A 23080-nucleotide genomic window follows, 5' to 3' on the forward strand; every position below is an offset into this window, starting at 1 on the left:
ATGGGGACCACCACCAGGGAAGTGGGAGGAGGCTGCAATGCACAGAAATGGAGGGTCCTTGGGGTTCACCATTCACAGGACTTGGTGCCTGATGGGAGAGGGAGGGGCAAGGAAAGTGCCCGGGCCTCCAGCTCTGGTGACCAAGTGGATGATGAGAATAGAGACTCAGGAAGAGGAGGCAGATTTGCCAGGGGGTGGGGCCACAACCTTGCTGCCTCCTCACAGGCCTCCCTGCTTCCCCAGAGCCCACCGTTCCCCCATTGCCGTGTCATCCACCCAACTGCCTGCATCCCATGGTTCTCTTTCTTTTTTTTTTTTTGAGACGGAGTCTCGCTCTGTCGCCCAGGCTGGAGTGCAGTGGCCGGATCTCAGCTCACTGCAAGCTCCGCCTCCCGGGTTCACGCCATTCTCCTGCCTCAGTCTCCCGAGTAGCTGGGACTACAGGCGCCTGCCACCTCGCCCGGCTAGTTTTTTGTATTTTTTAGTAGAGACGGGGTTTCACTGTGTTAGCCAGGATGGTCTTGATCTTGTGACCTCGTGATCCGCCCGTCTCGGCCTCCCAAAGTGCTGGGATTACAGGCTTGAGCCACCGCGCCCGGCCAGTTCTCTTTCAAAGAGGTTCAGATTCCAGGGAAGGCGCAGGGCTAAACTCCAGTCCTGGTTCTGTGATCCTTCACCCGGGACTTTCCATGACATCTGGACTAATTCCTTCACTTCTTGCATCTCAATGTCTTTTTGTTTTTTCCTCATTCTGTCACCCAGGCTGGAGTGCAATGGTGTGATCTTGGCTCACTGCAATCCCCACCTCCTGGGTTCAAGCGATTCTCTTGCCTCAGTCTCCTGAGTAGCTGGGACTAAAGGTGTACACCTCCATGCCTGGCTGATTTTTTTATTTTCAGTAAAGACAGGGTTTTACCCCATTGCTCAGGCTGGCCCAGGCTGGGCATGTTGGCCAGGCTGGTCTCAAACTCCTGACCTCAAGTGATCTGCCCACCTCGGCCTCCCAAAGTGCTGTGATGACAGGTGTGAGCCACCGTGCCCAGCCCCTCAGTGTCCCCTTCCATAAAATGACAAGTGTGGGTACATGAATTGCCCTTTATGGCTTAACCATAACAGACCCTCTTTCCTTAGTGCAGCGGATGTTGTGGAAAGTCACTGAGATCCCCAGAGGCTGTGGGAGAAGGAACTGTCAGCTGTCAGCCCCCTTCCTGGGCAGCCCATCGGCAATGGTTGATTGACAAGGGAGTATAAAGGCTTGACCATTTCAGCCCGGCTCCATCTGAGTCTGCTTCCTGAAGACCCAACACACACAACCTGACCGTCTTGGTCCCTGGTGGAGCTGGAGCTGAACTGTGTTCATGAGACCTCTCCCCGGCCCCTGCCCTCTCAAGGGTGCACCTCCTAGATGCCACATCTTCCACCCCAGGAGACCTTCCGTGAAGCAGCCTGGAGGCTGTCACCAGGACCTTTGCCAAGACCTCAGTCCCAGCTAGCCACACACCATTAGGGCTTGATGTTAACTGTGCCCCAACTCCATCCAGGGACCTCAAGCTTTCAAAGGACTTCTTTGGGCTGAGCCTGGGGCTGGCCTCCCCACAAGCCCCTATTTTCACCCAAGTGTGTGTGGCTTAAGTCTGAGGCACGGCTGGCGTGGGCTGGGCAGTCCACTTTCTACCATCTTTCCATTTCCGGCTGAATCAGTCTACCTTTCTGGGCTGTATTGTCTACCTACCCTGGCTTCCTTCTTTCCTTCCTTCCTTCCTTCCTTCCTTCCTTCCTTCCCTCCCTCCCTCCCTCCTCCTTCCTCCTTCCTCCCTTCCTTCCTCCCTTCCTCCCTTCCTTCCTTCCTTCCTTCCTCCCTTCCTTCCTTCCTTCTTTCCTTCCTTCCTTCCTTCAACTCACCCTTCTTCTCATCTATCCATTCACCCATCCATTATCCATCCATCTTTCCTCCATTCTTTCATTTATCCATCCTCCTTCCTTTCATCCATCTTCCTTCCTTCCTTCTTTCCTTCCTTCCTTCCTTTCTTCCTTCCTTCCTTCCTTCCTCTCACACTTCTACTCATCCATCCATTCACCCACCCATTATTTATCCATCCTTCCTTCTTTTATCCATCCTCCTTCCTTCCATCAACCCATCCATCTATCTCTTCCTTCCTTCCTTCCTTCCTTTCTTCCTTCCTTCCACTCACCCTTCTTCTCATCCATCCATTCACCCATTATCCATCCATCCTTCCTTCATTCTTTCATTTATCCATCCTCCTTCCTTTCATCCATCTTCCTTCCTTCTTTCATTTTATTCATCAATCATTCATGTATCCATCCACCCATACTTCTCATCTTTCTTCCTTCCTTCCATTCACCCACCTTTCTACTCTTTCATTCATCCACCATCCCTCCTTCCTTCCTTTAATCCACCCATCCATCCATACTTCCTTCTTTCCTTCTTCCATTCATCCATCCTCCTTCCTTCCATCGGCCCATCCATCTATCCGTCTAGCTTTCTTCTTTTTATTCACCCATCATCCATTTATCCATTCACCCACACTTCTACCCATCTTTCCTCTCTTCCTTCTAGTCATCCATCATCCATTCATCTACCTAACCACCCTTCTATTCATCCATGTACCCATCCATCCACCTGTCCATCCATCCTTCTACTCATCTGTCCTTGATTTCCTCTTTCCTTACATCTATCCATCCATCTATCCAGCCATCTACCCACCCATCTATCCATCCATCCATTCATCCCTCCATTGCTCCTTTCCTCTCTCTTCTTATTTCAGAACAGATTCTGGTTTCCTCATGTGTAAAACAGGATAATAACGACTTTGTAAATTTGGATGAGGATTCCCTGAGATAACATATACAAAGTGCCTGGTAAAATACAGGTGCTAAACAAAGTGTACTTGCTGCCACTGTTGTCATCAGCTCCTGCCCGTTTCAGCAGTCAGACACCTGCCTGATCATCCCCCATGGCAGAGAAGAAGTCTGGGTTCTCAGGTTTCCAGGATCCACTGCTGCTGTTGGTGGCCGAAGCCACAGCTCCAGAGTCACAGGGCTGGACACATGACTTGGGCTCAGAGCCTGTGGAGAAAGGAGGGACAAGGTGTCAGGGATAAGCTGGGAGTGCTAAGGAAGCCAGGACCTGGATTCTGCATCTGTTGGTGGTCACCCTGGACCTCAGTTTTCTCATCTATAAAATGAGTTGATGAGGGGAGTGGGAGGATGGTCTCAATGATCTTGAAGCCAGCATACGTGTCACCTCTTCCCCATCCTAAGCCTATGACGGACATTGCTAGTCAATCACGAGGCAATTTCCTGCTTAGCCATTTGCCCCCTCAGGATTCTTCCCAACACACCGGTTCCAGTAGTCATTACCAGGTGATCCCAGTTGGCTTATGTATGAAATCAATTTGTCATGCCTGCTCTAGCAAAAAGCCTTCAGTCGATCAATGATGCTAATGGTCCCATAGACCAAATGCAAGTAGCCCATGCCCACATTGTTTTTCCCTCTCCTCCTCCTCCTCCCTTCTTCTTCTTCTTTCGTCTTCCTTCTTCTTCCTCCTCCTCTTCCTCCTCCTCCTTCTCCTCCTTCTTCTTCCTCTCCCTCTTTCTCTTCTTCTTCTTCTTCCTCTTCTTCTTCAACAGAGTCTTGCTGTGACGCCCCCAAGCTGGGGTGCAATGGCATGATCTTGGCTCACCAAAACCTCCGCCTCCCGAGTTCAAGCCATTATCCTGCCTCAGTCTCCTGAGTAGCTGGGATTACAGGTGCACACCACTGTGCCTGGCTAATTTTGTACTTCTAGTAGCGTCGGGGTTTCACCATGTTTTCAGGCTGGTCTTGAACTCCTGACCTCAGGTGATCTGCCCCCCTCAACCTCCCAAAGTGTTGGGATTACAGGTGTGAGTCAAGGCACCTAGCTTTCTTCTTCTTCTTTTTTTTAATTAAAAACTACTTTGAAAAATAAGCTTATTTTTTCCTCTTTTTTCTATTAGAGATGAGGTCTCACTATGTTGCCCAGGTTGGTCTCAAACTCCTGAGCTCAAGTGATCCTCCCAACTCAGCCTCTCAAAGTGCTAGGATTACAGGTGTGAGCCACTGTGCCCAGCCCTAATGCCCACAATGCCCACATTTGTAGGAGAGTCTCTCTCTCATAGTGGAATTGAGGCTGCCTCTTCTTTTGGTGGGGAGTGAGAAGCAGAGAGCAGGGAGTTGGGCCCCCCAGGAGCCACATGCCCCAGGACCCACCTGCAGATGGAAATGGATAAGCTCCAAGATGCTCAGTCCCAAAGCAATGACAAATTCTAATCCATGTCCCTTGCCCCCTGAACATTTCACATAAATGGAATGATAGACTATGTGGTCTCTTGTGACTTGCTGCTTTGACTTTACATATTTTTGAGGTTTGTCTATAATGTGGTGTATGGCAGTGCTTCATTTCTTTCTCTTTCTTTCTTTTATTTTCTTTTCTTCTCTTTTCTTTCTTTTTGAGATGGAGTGTTGCTCTGTCACCCAGGCTGGAGTGCAATGGAGTAATCTTGGCTCACTGCAACCTCTGCCTCCCGGCTCAAGCAATTCTCCTGCCTCAGCCTGCCAAGTAGCTGGGATTGCAGGTGCACGCTGCCAAGCCCAGCTAATTTTGGTATTTTTATTTTTAGTAGAGATGGGGTTTCACCATGTTGGCCAGGCTGGTCTCGAACTCCTAACCTCAGGTGATCCACTCGCCTTGGCCTCCCAAAGTGTAGGGATTACAGGTGTGAGCCACCGCACCCGGCCAGTGCTTTATTTGTTTTAGGGCTGAATACTATTCAATTGTATGGAGATACCACATTTCGTGTATCCAGTAATCTGCTGATGGACGTTTGGGTTGTTTCCACCATTTGGCTATTTCAAATCATGCTGCCATGAACAATTGCTTACAAGTTTTTGCACAGATGTGTGTTTTCCATTGTCCTAGGAAGGAAATTGCTGGAGTACATGCTAATCTATGCTTAACTTTTTGAGGAACTGCTGTTATGCAATCTCTTTTTTTTTTTTTTGAGACAGAGTCTTGCTCTGTCTGTCGCCCAGGCTGGAGTGCAGTGGCCGGATCTCAGCTCACTGCAAGCTCCGCCTCCCGGGTTTACGCCATTCTCCTGCCTCAGCCTCCCGAGTAGCTGGGACTACAGGCGCCCGCCACCCCGCCTAGCTAATTTTTTGCATTTTTAGTAGAGACGGGGTTTCACCGTGTTAGTCAGGATGGTCTTGATCTCCTGACCTTGTGATCTGCCCGCCTCAGCCTCCCAAAGTGCTGGGATTACAGGCGTGAGCCACCGCGCCCGGTCGCAATCTCTTTTTTGAGATAAAGCCTCACTCTGTCGCCCAGGCTGGAGTGCAGTGGTGCCATCTTGGCTCACTGCAACCTCCGCCTCCCGGATTCAAGCGATTCTTCTGCCTCAGCCTGTCGAGTAGCTGGGATTACAAGTGGGCACCACCACACCTGGCTAATTTTTGTAGTTTTAATAGAGACGGGGGTCTTGCTATGTTGGCCAGGCTGGTCACGAACTCCTGAGCTCAGGCAATCTCCCCACCTTGGCGTCCCAAAGTGCTGGGATTACAGGCATGAGCCATTTCACCTGGCCTAAAACCACTGAATTGTGTGCTTTAAATGGGTGAAGTATATGGTAGTTGTTAATAAATATTAATAATTTGTTATTAAAATATTTTTTAAAAGTTGTTAATAAAGCTGTTGCTAAAAAAATTTTTGCTGGAGCCTCTTGCAGAGTTTTGGATGGGACAGGTGCACATGGGGCCTGAAGCTTCAGTTCCATTGCTTCAAGGTAAATTTGCCCCCTGATGCCGCCTGTATTCATGGATGAATGGCTGGACAGTAACGGGCAATGCCGGGGTTTCCACCATCACTGCTTTCCAGGCTGCCCTCCCAGGCTGGTTGGAGGGACTCTGTTCAGCTGCTGTTGTTAATCCTCCCCACCCAAAAGCCAAAGCAGCATCTGTGACTCACAGAAACGAACCAAGCAGGCTGTGAAGGAAAGCCAGATGTGGGGGAGGGTCCTGGAGGCTGGTGGGAGCTTGGGAGGGGAAAGGCTGTCCCATTCCTCAGCCAAGTCCCCTGGGGGCTGGAGGAGAGGCAGCAGGATTGGCTTGCTTCACTGGACAGGGTCCTTGTGGAGGCCTGAGGCCTCCCGTAGCCTGCAGAACCTCATGCCCCGTATCTGTGAAACCTGAAGGTCTGGGGTCCAAAGATCAAAGGTGAAAGGCTAGGGTTGGCCGGGCGCAGTGGCTCACACCTTTAATCCAGCACTTTGGGAGGCCCAGGCGGGCGAATCACTTGAGGTCAGGAGTTCGAGGCCAGCCTGGCCAACTGGCGAAACACAGTCTCTGCTAAAAATACAAATATTAGCTGGGTATGGTGGCGTGCACTTATAATTCCAGCTACTAGGGAGGCTGACACATGAGAATCTCTTGAGCCAGGGAAGGGGAGGATGCAGTGAACTGAGATTGTGCCACTGCACTCCAGCCTGGGTGACAGAGTGAGACTCTGTCTCAAAAAAAAAAAAAAAAAGAAAAAGAAATTCCAGGGTTGTGTGTTGTGTGTGTGTTTTTTTGTTGTTATTGTTTTGTTTTAAGAGAGTCTCACTCTGTCACCCAGGCTGGAGTATAGTGGTTCGATCTTGGCTCACTGCAATCTCTACCTCCTGGGTTCAAGCGATTCTCCTGTCTCAGACTTCTGAGTAGCTGGGACCACATATGTGTACCACCATGCCCGGCTAATTTTTGCATTTTTAGTTGGGACAGGGTTTCGCCATGTTGGCCAGGCTAGTCTTGAACTCCTGGCCTCATATGATCCTCCCACCTCGGCCTCCCAATGTGCTGGGATTACAGGCATGAGCCATGATGCCGGACATAGTTTTGTTTTTATAGGGAAGCTTCTGACCTAGGAACAGGTTGAGCTTGACTTGATGATGAACTCAATTCTGATCCTAGTTCCCAATGACTGACTCAACTCTGATCCTAGTTTTACAGATTGAACCCTAATCTCTGTGTCACAGACTGAGCCATGATCCTGGTGTCATATACTGAGCCGCGATCCTGATATCATAGACTGAACCTTATCTGGCTGTCATTGGTTTAGCACTCATTCTTGTATCATAGACTGAACGCCCACTCTAGTGTCACAGACTAAGCCTTTATCCTGGTGTCATATATTGACCCCTGATCCTAGTGTCATAGGCTAAGCCCTAATCCTGGTGTTATAGTCTTAGCTCTTATCCTGGTATCATAGACCGAGCCCCAATCCTGGTGTCATACACTGAATCTTGATCTGGCATCATAGACTAAGCTCCAATCCTGGTGTCATAGGCTGCGTCCTGATTCCAATATGAGCTAAGCCCTAATCCCCATGTCATAGACTGAGCTCTGTCAATTACCAACCACAATCACCCCAAACGATTGCCAATCACATTTGTAACAGACCCTCAGCTACCAGTCTGTCCCCTGTAGTCCACCCTGGAGTTGGTGTGTCCTTTTGATAGACACTCTGATGGTCACTCCCCTTGTACTGATCCCCACCCCCATAGACTCCAGTCCCCTTAGGATGACATTCAGAGCCCTTCCCAGCCTGTCCTCTTACCTCCCCCTCACACACATGCACCCCCAACTCACCATTCTCCTGGTATCTCTGTGCCATTCCTACCACTCTTCCTGCCTGGCAGCTGAGGGCTCTGTCTCAGATCCTCTGCAGACAATTTTAGCCACAGGACTTTGGATTGCTCTGCCTAGCTCTTTATGGAAAAGGTTTGCTGATCCCTGCTCTAGAGCATGAGGTCTGTGAGGGCAGGGACTATATCTGACTCACTTTTACATCCCCAAGCTCCAAGGGGTAAAATCTTGTATCAGTCGCTTTCTATATGCCTGGCTTAGTGCTAAGCCCATCATGTACTTTTCATTCTTCTATACTCACAACAACTCTCTGAGTCCTCATTTTATAGAAAGGGAAACTGAGGTTTAGAGAGGTGCTTTGACTTTACCAAGGCCATACGACTCTGGTATGAGGTAGAGCTGGGAGTCAAATTCAGGTATTTCTGAATTCAAAAAAGAGCTCACAATCACCAGGCTATCCTGTGCTGTGCTGGGTTGGACAAAGAGTCAGTGCCCATACATTTGCTAGTGAATGGATAAATGGGTAGATAAATGGTTAGACGGCTGGATGGATGGATGGGTGAGTGGGTGGTTGAATGGATGGGTGGATGTGTGGAAGGATAGATGGATGGATGAATGAGTGGATAGATGGATGGGTGAATGGTTGGATAGGCAGATGGATGGATAGGTGGATGGATGAATAAGTAGATAATTGGATGTATGAGTGGATGGGTGGATGGATAGGTAGATGGATGAATGGATGTTTGAATGGATGGATGGTTGGATGGATGGAAGAGTGCATGGATGGATGAATGGATGGATGGAGGGATGGAAGAGTGGATAAATGAGTGGGTGGATGGATGGAAGAGTGGATGAATGGGTGGGTGTGTGGGTGGGTGGGTGGGTGGATGGATGGATGGATGGATGGATGGATGGATGGATGGCTGAAGAGTTGGCTGACTGGCTGGTTGGCTGGATAGATAGTTGGATGGCTGCATGGTTGCAGGGATGAATGGGTAGATAGTTGGATGGATAGGTTATATGGCAGTGTCCAGAGCCAGTGATGCATTACACTCAGGAGATGGCATTCTGAGGGGGTGAGGAAGGAGATGTAAAAGGAAGAGGGACAGAATTGTGGCAGAAGAGCCACACAGGAAGGAAACCAAGGTGAGCGAGGCACAGACTGCACTCATCAGACATGCACCAATAGATTGAGGAATGAATGAGAAAACGTGAGTGGAATGGTTAACGGGGGCAGTTGATGGGGGAAGGGGCACTGGGATCCTTCACTAAAAGTCTCAGTTCTCCTCTCCCAAGCCTTACTTGCCTCCCCAAGTCCAATCCCACCCTTTCCCCAGGAAATTCCTATTAGGTGCCCAGACAGCCAGTTACAGAGCTTAAGAGGGTGACAAAAAGGCCATTCTTCCCTGCTTTCCAAGGCTACTGACAAGAGACACGACGTGAGGGAGTCACTCTCCCAGGGGAGCTAAGCCAGAGGAGACATGAGGCCTCACGGAAAGGGGCTCTGTTGGGGATGCACACTGCTCCCCACCCCCATGCTCCTCTCCAAGGAGCTGTCCATCAGCCTGGATTCAGGTCCCAGGCAGCCTCCTCCACTACCAGCCCCCGCAGCATCAGCCATAAAAGGGTTTAAGAGTCACTGTCAGTTCCCACAGCTCACTCCCCCACCTGCTGGCATATAAATCTCAGCCTCAATTGCTTGGGCAGGGAGACAGGGGGAGCTGAGCAGCCACAAGAGGGGCAGAACTTCTTAGGGACCTGGGTCACAGGCGGACACTTTGGTTATCCATGGCAGATACACTGATTCTTCAGGATCGCCATCCATCATGGGATCTAAAAACCCTCCCCAGGCACTCCAGCTGCCCACATTGGCAGCTTTGTTCATCGGTCAGAACACATCAAAGTGGCCTCAGACAGAATCCGCTTCAAATCCTGGTTCCTCCAGCATACACTTGCTGTGTGACCTTGAGCAAGTCACTCAACCTCTCTGAGCCCAACTTCATGAGAGCTCAACAGCTAGCAACAACTTCTATCCTGATGATGACTCTTCTATTGCATCCCAGTTCCCAAGGCCATCCTCTCTGCCCCTAACTCCAGCCCCTGGGTCCCCTGATACTCCCACCTGCTCCCTGACCCCAGCACAGCGCCTGGTATGCAATGAGCCTTCAAGGATGGTCCGTGGAATGAACCGGCTAGTCAGTCTTCCCATTGGCCCCCTCCTTCATGAAAACTCATTGCTACCTTGAACAAGTACGTGGCTCATGTAGGTGATGGTGGCCGTGACTAACAAGTCATGCAGGCTGAGCGATGTGGCTGGCCTGACCAGGAGGGGCTCATATGGGCAGTGGGGAATGGGGGACAAGGAAGCTCACGAAGCAACGAGTGCATGACCAGCTCTTATGATATTGTCCGGCATTGTCCTCTCGTGCCCTGCGTACCTGGACATCATCTGGTTATCTTCAAGGGCTAAACTCTTGAGCATTAAGTGTCTCTTTGATGGCTGGGTGCGGTGGCTCACGCCTATAATCCTAGCACTTTGGGAGGCTGAGGCAGGTCGATCACCTGAGGTCAGGAGTTCGAGACCAGCCTGGTCAACATGGTGAAACCCCGTCTCTACTAAAAATACAAAAATTAGCCGGGTGTGGTGGGGGGGCACCTGTAATCCCAGCTACGCGAAAGGCTGAGGCAGGAGAAGCGCTTGAACCTGGGAGGCAGAGGTTGCAGCAGTGAACCAAGATCATGCCATTGCACTCTAGCCCCGGCGACCGAGTGAGACTCGGTCTCAAAATAAATAAACAAATAAATAAAGAAGTGTCTCTCTTTGCAACATCAGTTCACTCAGACCTTTGATGATATAATAAAGGCTGTTACCAGTCCCCAAAGAGGTCACCTGAGGCCTGGGGACCCTGGGGGTTGAGAGAGCAGGCACCAGTCGATGTGTGTATGTATGTGTGTATGTATGTGTGTTTGAGTGAAGTGTGTGCCCAAGAGCCACTAATCCCCCCCGTTTTTGTTTCTGCCCCGAGCCTCCTGTCCTGCAGCTGGACCAGAAACCCACAGTATCTAGGACCCCCAGGAAATCACTGGACTGCCCCTAAGGAGTTCAGCGGCTGAGTTAAGAGGGCGGACTTTCTTTCTGCAAATTTACCGCCTGAGACAAGTTCCTGGCCGAGTCTTGGGAGACATTGCCTCTGAAACAAGAGGGACCCCAGAAGTCTGTGATAATTCCAGGGGGCCCCGGAGAATCAGGGGTCATGGAATCCAGGGCTGGTGCCAGCGGAGTCTGTACCCTGGCCAAGAAAAAGCTCGAAGGGGGTTGGCGGGCAGGCCGTCCTGGGATCCCTGCCTGGGTGGATGGCTCCCGCTGGTCACTGCCAGCTGCTTACCTCTCTTGAAGGCCCACCGCTTCAGCCACAGCTTGGAGAAGGCTGGCCAGGAGTGGTTGAGCACCGAGTCAGCCATGGGGGCCGTGCGTGCGTGCGTGTGAGAGCTCGAGTGTGAGCTGGGCTGGGAATCCCTGCCAGGACGGGGCTGCCAGTAAGAGAGGCGGAGACTGCCTCCAAGGTCTGCCAGATGCATCAGCTGATAGAAGCCTGGGGCTTCAGCAGGGGGGCTGGGGTTTCCAGCTCAGGGGCCCAGGGACCCCTGGTTTGAGGCGAAGCCAAGCCCTTTAGCACCCTCTGTCCCTTAAACCCAGTCCTACAGGTCTCTTACCCTGGCTGGACAAGACAATCTTAGGGAAATACAAATACAACCTGGGTCCTATGGGGAGCCTGGGTGTGCATGGATGTCTGAGTGTTTGTGTGTGCGTGCGTGCCATCGTCTCGGTGGGTTTGATGATGCATTTACATGTTTAGAGAACACATGTTTCAGGGTTAGTTCTGAATGTTAACTTGTCAATGTGGGGTGTATTTGATTATCTAGATAGTTTTAAAAGTGTCTCTGTGATTGTCTGTGTGTGTGTGTGTGAGAGAGAGGGAGAGACTGAGAATGCCCATTTGTATCTGTGGGGTCAGATCCACCTGCATGACTCATCTGTGTCTTGGGGAGATCTGTTTCTAGTATCTGTGAGGTGGTTTTGGTGTCTGCCTGGGTTTCTATGTTTCTACATATTTGTGTCTTCATCTGTTTCTGTTTTTTTTGTTTGTTTGTTTGTTTTGAGACGGGGTCTTGCTCTGTCACTCAGGCTGGAGTGCAATGGCGTGATCACAGCTCACTGCAGCCTCCAACTCCTGGGCTCAAGGGATCCTCCGGCCTCAGCCTCCTGAGTAGCTAGGACTACAGGTGTGTGCCACCACACTGGCTAAGTTTTTTTTTGTTTTGTTTTTTGTTTTTTGTAGAGCTGGGGTCTCACTATGTTGCCCAGGCTGGTCTCGAAACTCCTGAGCGCAAGCGATCCTCCTGCTGTGGCCTCCCAAAGTGCTGGGATTACAGGCATGAGTCACACCACCTTTCTCTCTGTACCCAAGTGTAGGATATGGTCTGTGTGTCAACGAGTGCTCATCTGTGCAGGTGCTGCCCCCTGCTGGTGGAAGCTCCTTTATCAGCATCTTCACTCCTTGCGTCTGAAAAAATCCCTACTTCAAATCCTGGCTTCAAATCCCAGCTCCTCCAGCACGTACTTGCTGTGTGACTCCCTCCTGCAGTCCCCTAATCCTTTACATTACTTCCCAGCCCCAAATCACCCCCAGCCCCAAATCAGCCTCCCAAAGTGCTGGGATAACAGGCATGAGCCACCGCTCCCGGTCTGTTATTTTTTAACTTTTATTTTTGAGACAGGATCTCACTCTGTTACCCAGGCTGGAGTAGTGTGATCTATAGCTCACTGCAGCCTCAAACCCCTTGGCTCAAGCAATCCTCTTGCCTCAGGCTCCTGAGCAGCTGGGAATATACGTGCATGCTATCATACTTGGCTATTTTTTTGCTTTTAATTTTTTTGTAGGGATGGGGTCTTCTACGTTGCCCAGGCTGGTCTCAAACTCTGAACTTCAAGTGACCTCCACCCTTCCAAAGTGTTGGGATTACAGGCGTGAGCCACGGCACCCAGCCAAATCTCACGTTAAAGATGCAACAGGGGTATCTATTTCTTTTCTTTTCTTTTTCCTTCTCTATCTCTCTCTGTTATTTATTTATTTATTTATTTATTTATTTATTTTTTGACAGAGTCTCACTCTGTCACCCAGGCTGGAGTTCAGTGGTGCGATCTCAGCTCACGGCAACCTCCAACCTCCGACTCCCGGATTCAAGCGATTCTCCTGCCTCAGCCTCCCGAGTAGCTGGGATCACAGGCGTGCACCACCATGCCCAGCTAATTTTTGTATTTTTAGTAGAGGCAGGCTTTCACCGTGTTGGCCAGACTGGTCTTGAACTCCTAACCTCAGGTGATCCTCGGCCTCCCAAAGTGCTGGGATTACAGGTGTGAGCCACTGCACCCAGCTAAGTGTCACTTTTAAAAATACAACAGGGTATCTACTTCTCTTTCTTTTCTTTCTTTCTTTCTATTTTTTTTTTTTTTTTTTTGAGATGGAGTTTCACTTTTGTTGCCTAGGCCGGAATGCAATGGTGCAATCTCGGCTCACTGCAACCTCTGCCTCCCAGGTTCAAGTGATTCTCCTGCCTCTGCCTCTCAAGTAGCTGGGATTACAGGCACCCGCCACCACGTCTGGCTAATTTTTTGTATTCTTAGTAGAGACGGGGCTTCACCATATTGGCCTGGCTGGTCTCAAACTCCCAACCTCAGGTGATCCAACTGCCTCGGCCTCACAAAGTGCTGAGATTACAGGCGTGAGCCACTGCACCCAGCTGGAATATCTGTTTCTAGTGATGGCAGGCTAGCTTATTGCAGATTTATCCTCCCACCAAGAACAAAGAGAAAAGCTGGACAAAACTGGAAGAGTAAAAAACCACCCTTGCTTGGAAGGCATTGGCAGTCAGATTTGGAAGAATCACGGCCCTGGAAAGAAAGGAAACCTTGGGGCTGGATGCAGTGTTTCACATCTGTAATTCCAGAACTTTGGGAGGCCAAGGCAGGCAAATCACCTGAGGTCAGGAATTCAAGACCAGCCTGGCCAACATGGTGAAACCCTGTCTCTACTAAAAATACAAAATTAGCCAGGCATGGTGGTGGGTGCTTGTAATCCCAGCTACTCGGGAGGCTGAGGCAGGAGAATCGCTTGAACCTGGGAAGCAGAGGTTGTGATGACCCAAGGTCATGCCACTGCACTCCAGCTTAGATGACACAGCGAGACTCCACCCCCCCCCCCCCAAAAAAAAGGAAACCTAGGAAAGTGAGAAGGACATAATGATGCAGTGCTTTTCTCTCACAAACAAGTTGTTGATTTGAACACAGTTCTTGAGTGAGTGGGAGGCAGACCAGAAAAAGCCTGAGAAGCTGAATGTAGCTCTTAGCAATCTTATGTTGGGGAAATAAACATTGGAATTCAGGGTCCACAAAGAGGAGGTGATTGAGACGCCTACAAGACTACACCCTAGGAGCAAGGAGGGACCAGACATAGACTAGCCCTCACCAAGAGCAAAATCCATCTTCAAGTCAGCGTAGGTCATAATCAAATTAAAGTGATCTTTCCTTTCTCTAACTGCCTGCCCAAAGCAAAAGTAAACCCTCTACGGAGAAGAATGACACCATAAAGAGACACAAATGATCCCTATTGTTTTTCACAAACACGGCCTGGCATTTAATCAAAGACTACCAGGCATACTAGAAGACAGAGCCTCATACCAAAAAACAAGAAGAAAAACAGACAATAGCAACAGCCCTACAGGAGATAAAGAGGTTAGAATTAAAAATACAACAGGCTGGGTGCAGTGGCTTACATCTGTAATCCCAGCACTTTGGGAGGCCAAGGCAGGCGGATCACCTGAGGTCAGGAATTCAAGACCAGCCTGGGTAACATGGTGAAACCCTGTCTCTACTAAAACTACAAAAATTAGCCAGGTGTGGTAGTACACACTTATAATCCCAGCTACTCGGGATGCTGAGGCAGGAGAATTGTTTGAACCCAGGACATGGAGGTTGCAGTGAGCTGAGACTGTGCCACTGCACTCCAGCCTGGGCGACTCTGTCTCAAAAAAAAAAAAAAGAGAGAGAGAGAGAGAGAGAGAATACAGTAGCATATGACACAGGGATGGGTGGATGGGATCCTCAAGAAGTCCACTCTAGCACACTTGCTTACAGATTGAGATCCACCATGGGTATGACACAACATTTCAGAAGATGGTGGGGACTGCTCAGGAAGGAAGGCTTAGGGACAAGGTCAGAGTATGAAGGTATAGGTGAGGCTGACAATGTTTTCTGATCTGTTACGTGCCAGACACTGCAGTAAGATCTCACAGACAAAACTTCCTAACAGGTTGAGTGAGGTGGCTCATGCCTATAATCCTGGCACTTTGGGAGCCCAAGGCAGGAGGATCACCTGAGGTCAGGAGTTCAAGACCAGTTTAGCTAATATGGTGAAACCCTGTCTCTACTAAAAATACAAAACTTAGCCGGGCGTGGTGGCGTGTGCCTGTAGTCCCAGCTACTTGGGAGGCTGAGGCAGGAGAATTGCTTAAACCTGGGAGGTGGAGGTTGCAGTGAGCCGAGATTGCACCAGTGTACTCTAGCCTGGGTGATAGAGCAAGACTGTGTCTCCAACACACACACACACACACCCCAAAAACTCATAACAGCCTTTTAACAGATGAGCAAACAAAAGCTCAGAGCAGTTAATTCATTTGCCCAAGGCCGCAGAGAGGACAGGGAACTGGGATTTGAACGCCCAGCTGTCCAACACGGTCACCATATCATCTACAACAGTACTGACCATCAGCATATGCCCATCCCTGTGTCACGGGCTGGGGGATGGCCAGGGAGGCCTGGAGACAGCCCAGACTAGAAGCACCGACGTGTTTGCAGTTGGCATCTACTGGTTCTTCAAGGCATAGTGAAAAGGCTGCCTCTACCAGGAAGCCCTCCCAGAGTGACTCCCAGTCACAACAAGGGAGTTGAAACGTGGCTGATTATGAGGGTAACCCTTTCCTGACCTCCTTTGGTTATCAGGTTCTTTTCTCAGAACTGCAGGTGACCTGGCCTTGGAGCATCAGCCCCCAGAGTCACTCACCGGCTCCATCCTCTCTGCCCCAGCCGTCCACTCTAACTAGATTCACTCCCTCCTGGTTCTGGGGCCACCTTCCTAGACCTCAGGGTGCCTGAAGCCCGCCCTGCAGCACTGGGGGCCGGCAGGAAACAACAGACTGGGTGTGCCCAGCAGAAACCGCAGCCTTCCTCCCCTCCCCCGCCCGTCCCAGGCAGGCGGTGGTGCGGGAGGCCCCCTAAGAGGCGGCCACGAGAGGAGTCAGGGGATGTCTGCCAAGCAGGAGAACCGAGAACCCCCAGCTGGAGGAAGGCTGCCTGGGGAGGGTCGTGCACTCTGAATGATCTCAGATCAGGACAAGACCCTTCTCAGGGCCGGTTCTCAGCCATCAGCCTTAAGTGTGAGTTTGTTTTGACGGTGGATTCAGAATCTGCATCAGGGAGGTTCATGGGGTGCCCCGGAATCTGCAGTTTAAGATGCAAAGGGCAGCTGAGCCTTTGCCACAGCTCCCCCATTCATTCTCTGTCTCCTGTCTCCATGCCGGAGGGCCTTGGCTACAAGGAGCTCTATCTTCCTTTCTTTGCCTTGCTTTTTCTTTTCTTTTCTTTTCTTTTGAGACTGAGAGACTCACTTCAACCTCGGCCTCCCGGATTCAAGCCATTCTTCTGCCTCAGCCTCCTGAGTAGCTGGGATTACAGCCGCCCGCCACCACGCCTGGCTAATTTTTGTATTTTTAGTAGAGACGGGGTTTCACCATGTTGGCTGGGCTGGTCTCCAACTCTTGACCTCAAGTGATCCACCCTCCTCGGCCTCCCAAAGTGCTAGGATTACAGGTGTGAGCCACCGTGCCTGGCCTCCACCTCCCTTTCTTACCTAGTGGCCCCTCACGGATCCCCGTCCCCTGGGGTGACCTCTTATGACCACAGATCTCTGCACAAAGAACGTAAGGGTCAAACAGCTTCCCCCACCCACTCAGGAAGCAAGCTGACTGCAAGGGGGAGAGAGGCGGTGATGTCTGTCTGCTCGCTGTCCCCCGAGACTTCCCAGACCCCACCACCACTCTGTCCCGATGGGTGCGTCTCTCTCCACTTCCCAGGATATGTACTCACCAGATGGAGCTCGGTTCTTCGACCTGCAGGCACCCAGCCTGGCTACCAGCTCCTGCAGCCCCCATGACCTATGGCCAGGGTTTCGATCTGGCCCAAGGGTAGAGCCTCGGATAACCACAGAGTGGCCCAACAGCACCTCGACTTCCTCTTTTTCAACTGCCTGCCTGCATGCTCGCCACTCTGCTCCCAGCTGCAGGCCAATCAAGGGGCCTAAGAAGAGTACAGAGGATGGGGGTTCTAGAGGAAGAGAGCCCTGCTCCCACCCCTCAGCCCTGTGAATGCAGGTGTCTTGAGGAGGAGGCGTGGGGAGCTTGGGGGGGAGGCCCAGCATCCTCAACCCACACCCAGCAGCTTCCTGTGGAACCAACTGCTGGAGAGAAACAGGGTGTGGGGGCCTCACCCAGGCACATGGGTGTATAGACAGCAACATACAGGGACATGCAAGTCATGTGTATCCGTAGAGACTCAGGCACCCAGACGAACCCCAGCATGGTGGGTACACACAGAGAGACAGAAACACACATAGTTACATCGTTACGTGGGTACCTGGAAACTGGTGGAACAACATGGTGTGCTGGTAATGTTTAACAACCACCTCTCCGATTTGTAGCCATTGCCAATTCTCCTGGTGTAAATACCCCCAGCATGGCTGATTTCACCTACCAATCATGTCACCAAGCATAGAGTTGATAGGAAATGCTCAAATTTGGCTTTAAAAAAACAAAAAACAAAACAAAAAAAAAAAACCATTTATTTTATTTTTAGAGATAGGGTCTCATTCTGTCATCCAGTCTGGAGTGCAGTGGAGAAATCAGAGCTCACTGCAGACTCAATCTCTTGGGCTGAAGTGATCCTTTGGCTTCAGCCTCCTGAGTAGTTGAGATTACAGGCACATGCCACCATGCCCGGCTAAGTTTTTTGTTTATAGATAATTTATGTATAATTTGTATATACTTTATATATAATTATGTATAAATTATATATAGACTTCATAAAATTTATATGTAATTATTATATATATATATTTTTTGAGACAGGCTCTCACTCTGTCATCCAGGCTGGAGTGCAGTGGGGGCAATTTTGGTTCATTGCAACCTCTGTCTCCTGGGCTCAAGTGATCCCCCCACCTCCGCCTCCTGAGTAGCTGGGACCACAGGCACACATCACCAGGCTGGCAATTTTTTTTTTTTTTTTTGGTTTGTACTTTTAGTAGAGACAGGGTCTCACCATATTGCCCAGGCTGGTCTCGAACTCCTGGGCTCAAGCAATCCACCCACCTTGGCCTCCCAAAGTGCTGGGATTAGAGATGTAAGCCACTGCGCCCAGCCTAATTTTTTTTTTTTTTTTTTTTTGGTAGAGACAGGGATTTTACTATGTTTCCCAGGCTGGTCTTGAACTCGTGGGCTCAAGCAATCCTCCCACCTTGGCCTCCCACAGTGCTGGGATTATAGGCATGAGCCATGATGCCCCACAAAACTTGGCTTTTGAGCTGGCTTCAGCCTGTCACTGGAGTGGGTGCTCTACAAAAAATTTAAAAATTAGCCAGATGTGGTGGTGCCTGCCTGCAGTCCCAGCTGCTACAGAGGCTGAGGTGGGAGGATCACTAGAGCCCAGGTGTTCAAAGCTGCAGTGAGCTTGATTGTGCCACCGTACTCCAGCCTAGGTGACAGAGTGAAATCCCATTTTTTTTTTAAAGAAGGTTAAATGGTAAATGTTATGTTATGCCTATTTTACCACATTTAATCACTTTAACATTATTTTTGTTGCATTTTCCATAATCTGTGCTTTTTTTCCTTTTCCTTTTCCTTTTTTTCTTTTCTTTTCTTTTTTTTTTTTTTTTGAGATAGAGTCTTGTTCTGTTGCCCAGGCTGGAGTGCAATGGTACGATCTCGGCTCACTGCAACCTCCGCCTCCTGGGTTCAAGCGATTCTCCTGCCTCAGCCTCCCAGGTAGCTGGGATTACAGTCGCCCACCACCACACCAGGATAATTTTTTTTTGTATTTTTAGTAGAGATGGGATTTCACTATGTTGGCCAGGCCGGTCTCGAACTCCTGACCTCAGAGGATTCACCCACCTTGGCCTCCGGAAGTGCTGGGTTACAGGTGTGAGCCATCACACCTGGCCTTACAATCTATGCTTTTGATGTTGCTTTTGCCTACGGAACCTGTTTGGTAGAAATGTTATATAATGGGTGCTGCTGCCCATCTCTTTCTGACTCACTGTTCAGTGGCACCATTTGAAATTGGCTGTGGTGAGAGTATTTACACCATGAGAACTGGCAACGCTGTAAATCAGTGCTTTCCACTGAAGAGGTTCAACATTTACCAGCACACTCCTGCACAGCAGCGCACACAGATGGTTTTGGGACACCGCACAATCGGACCTCACACACGGTCACACATAGGCACAGGGACTCACAGAGGCAGGTACAAATGTGCACACCTACATGTAGGATGCCCCCCCACACACACACAGAGAACACGAGACACATACACGGGCACAACAGAGCACAACAGCCCTGCACAACAGGGCTGCAGGCTCCTGGAAACACGAAGCTCACGTGCACACCCAGAGGACACACAAGGAGATGCAAATACACACACGTGTGCTCATGGACACAACTTCACACCGGATCATGCAATGTCATGTGGACACGCAGAATGGGCATGCAGACACACACATACACACACACACACCCCCCAAACACCCCTGACATGCACGTGGACTCACAATCACAGTCACACAGAACACACACACACACACCAAACACCCCGACACGCACGTGGACTCACAATCACAGTCACACAGAACACACACACACACACGCACACACACACCCCAAACACCCCTGACATACACATGGACTCACAATCACAGTCACACAGAAAACACACACACACGCACACACGAGCAGATGCTGCTGGCCAGGTGCGGTGGCTCACACCTGTAATCCCAGCACTTTGGGAGGCCGAGGCGGGTGGATCACCTGAGGTCAGGAGTTCGAGACCAGCCTGGCCAACATGCGGGAAAACCCGTTTCTACTAAAAATATAAAAATAGCCAGGTGTGGTGGCGGGTGCCTGTAATCCCAGCTACAAGGGAGGCCGAGGCAAGAGAACGGCTTGAACCCAGGAGGCGGAGGTTGCAGTGAGTCAAGATCGTGCCCCTGCACTCCAGCCTGGGCGACAGAGCGAGACTCCATCTCAAACAACAAACGAAAACAAAACAACGACACAAAGGAACAGATGCTGGCCACCTCTGAGAACACCTATGGAGACACTGACTTGCACACTGGTTGCCACAGGACTCCTCAAAGTCACAAACACACAGACCCGGAAAGCCCTCACCACACTCACTCACTGACCCATAGCGCCACGCTTGTCCCCAGGGACACACGCGGGGCCGTCCAGAGAATCACAGCAACGAGACACACACAGGACACAGGGGGACACAGACATACACAGATCTGCACACACCCATTCTGTAACCAACTGATTATTTCTTTTTTTTTTTTTTTTTTTTTTTTTTGAGACGGAGTCTCGCTGTGTCTCCCAGGCTGGAGTGCGGTGGCGCGATCTCGGCTCACTGCAAGCTCCGCCTCCTGGGTTCACGCCATTCTCCCGCCTCAGCCTCCGAGTAGCTGGGACTACAGGCGCCCGCCACCACGCCCGGCTAATTTTTTGTATTTTTAGTAGAGACGGGGTTTCGCCGTGTTAGCCAGGATGGTCTCGATCTCCTGACCTCGTGATCCGCCCGTCTCGGCCTCCCAAAGTGCTGGGATTACAGGCTTGAGCCACCGCGCCCGGCCTGATTATTTCTTTCAGGCAACATGCATTTAACAAGCACCTACTGTATGCCAGGCACTGTGGCAGGTGAACAAGACAGACACAGACCCCTGCCCTGCAGGAGCTCCAGCCGGGGGAGGCAAACCGTGAATCAGGAAACACACCTACGAGATAAATTCAGGTCCTGTGAATTACCGCAGCAGGAAGTAAACAGAGTGATGCGACAGAGTGGGTGGGGGAGGTTGATGCTTTAGCCAGGAAGGTCAGGGAAGGCCGTTTGAGCTGAGGTCTGTAAGCTCAGAAGAAGTCAGGCATATAAATCAATGTCTAGCCGGGTGTGGTGGCTCACACCTGTAATCCCAGCACTTTGGGAGGCTGAGGTGGGCAGATCACGTGAGATCAGGAGTTCGAGACCAGGCTGGCCAACATGGGGAAACCCCATCTCTTCTAAAAATACAAAAATTAGCTGGGTGTGGTGGCGTCCACCTGTAATTCCAGCTATTAGGGAGGTTGAGGCAGAAGAATCACTTGAACCCGGGAGGCAGAGGCTGCAGTGAGCTGAGATCGCGCTACTGCACTCCAACCTGGGTGATAGAGTGAGACCCGGTCTCAAGAAAAGAAAAAAAAAAAAAAACATCTAGCGGAAAGTTATTCTGGGTGGTAGAAACTGCCAGGGCAAAGGCTTGGAGGCAAGACTGAGCTTAGGGTGTTTGAGGAACAGGAGGAAGCAGGCGTGGCTGGAGCCAGGCTGGAGGAGACTGTCATAGGACCCCAAGTGCTGGGATTAAAAATGGGAGCCACCGCACCTGCCCTTTTCTCCCACTTTTGATAGAGACATGGCAGAGTGAAATATTTCTGTGTGGTAGAAATATTCTGTGCTGGGCCGGGCGCGGTGGCTCAAGCCTGTAATCCCAGCACTTTGGGAGCCCAAGGCGGGCGGATCACGAGGTCAGGAGATTGAGACCATCCTGGCTAACATGGTGAAACGCTGTCTCTACTAAAAAATACAAAAAACTAGCCGGGCGAGGTAGCGGGCGCCTGTAGTCCCAGCTACTCGGGAGGCTGAGGCAGGAGAATGGCGTGAACCTGGGAGGCGGAGCTTGCAGTGAGCTGAGATCCGGCCACTGCACTCCAGCCTGGGTGACAGAGCGAGACTCCGTCTCAAAAAAAAAAAAAAAAAAAACAAATATTCTCTGCTGTTTGGGAGTGCCGTCCACACTTCCTGTCTATGCTTCCCCACTCTCTGAGCCCTGGACTCTGTCCCCACTGCCCCCTGGACACCTGACACTGGCCTCCTGGAGGCTGAATGCAGAGGCCACCCCTCAGCTGTGCACACCTGGCTCCTTTCCTTCCCTTCTACCACCCTGTCCAGCCTGCAGAGAGGGCCGCCACCTGCTCTACCCTTTACTGCTTGCGTTGGTGGGAAAAGACACACAACATAAAATTTACCCTTTTACCTTTTTTTTTTGTTGTTGTTGTTGTTGTTGTTGAGACGGAGTCTCGCTCTGCCGCCCAGTCTGGAGTGCATGGAGTGCGGTAGCAGGATCTCGACTCACCGTCACGTAACCCCCGCCTCCCAGGTTCAAGCAATTCTCCTGCCTCGGCCTCCCGAGTAGCTGGGATTACAGGCACCTGCCACGACACCTGGCTAACGTTTTGTATTTTTAGTAGAGATGGGGTTTCATCCTGTTGGCCAGACTGGTCTTGAACTCCTGACCTCAAGAGATCTGCCCGCCTTGGCCCCCCAAAATGCTGGGATTACAGGCGTGAGCCAGCATGCCTGGCCTTAACCATTATTTTTTTAATTTAAAAGATGACTTTAAAAATGTGTATACATTTAAGGAGTATAAAGGCAATTTTATTACATGGATAGATTGCACAGCAGGAAGCCTGGGCATTAGTGTAACCATCACCCAAGTAATGTCCATTGTACCCATTAAGTCATTTCTCATCCCTTACTCCCTCCCACCCATCCTCCTTTACCCCTTCCGAGTCTCCACTGTCTAAAATTCCGCACTCTGACCGTGCATACGCATTATTTAACTCCCACGTATAAGTGAGAACATGTGGTATTTTACTTTCTATTTCCGAACTGTTTCACTTAAGATGGTAACAGCCTACAGTTCCATTCATATTGCTGCAAAAGACATGATTCAATTCTATATTTTAACCCTTTGTGTTTGTTTGTTTTGTTTGTTTGTTTGTTTTTGAGACAGGGTCTTTGTCACCCGGACTGGAGTGCAGTGGTGCAATCACAGCTCACTGCAGCCTCAATGTCCCAGACTCAAACCATCCTCCTGCCTCAGTCTCCCGAGTAACTGGGACTACAGGTGCGACCATGCCTGGGTAATTTTTAATTTTTTTGTACAGAAGGGATCTCATTATGTTGCCCAGGCTGGTCTTAAACTCCTAGACTCAAGCAATCCTCCC

General features: G+C 50.4%; 1 protein-coding gene across 1 annotated transcript in view; it reads right to left on the reverse strand.

Moving 5' to 3' along the window:
* Positions 1–17432, reverse strand: part of ARHGEF18 (Rho/Rac guanine nucleotide exchange factor 18) — a 124618-nt gene extending 107186 nt beyond the window's left edge. The window contains exons 1-2 of the mRNA XM_031659062.1: positions 16866–17432; positions 2963–3087 (exon numbers count right to left, since the gene is read on the reverse strand). Coding sequence (XP_031514922.1) covers positions 2963–3087; positions 16866–17295 — 555 coding nt within the window. The 5' untranslated portion in view covers positions 17296–17432. The remainder of the gene's footprint in view (positions 1–2962; positions 3088–16865) is intronic.
* Between the last annotated feature and the right edge of the window lie 5648 nt (positions 17433–23080).

The sequence above is a fragment of the Papio anubis genome, chromosome 20 (genome assembly GCF_008728515.1).
Source record: "Papio anubis isolate 15944 chromosome 20, Panubis1.0, whole genome shotgun sequence".
NCBI classification, from domain to species: domain Eukaryota; kingdom Metazoa; phylum Chordata; class Mammalia; order Primates; family Cercopithecidae; genus Papio; species Papio anubis.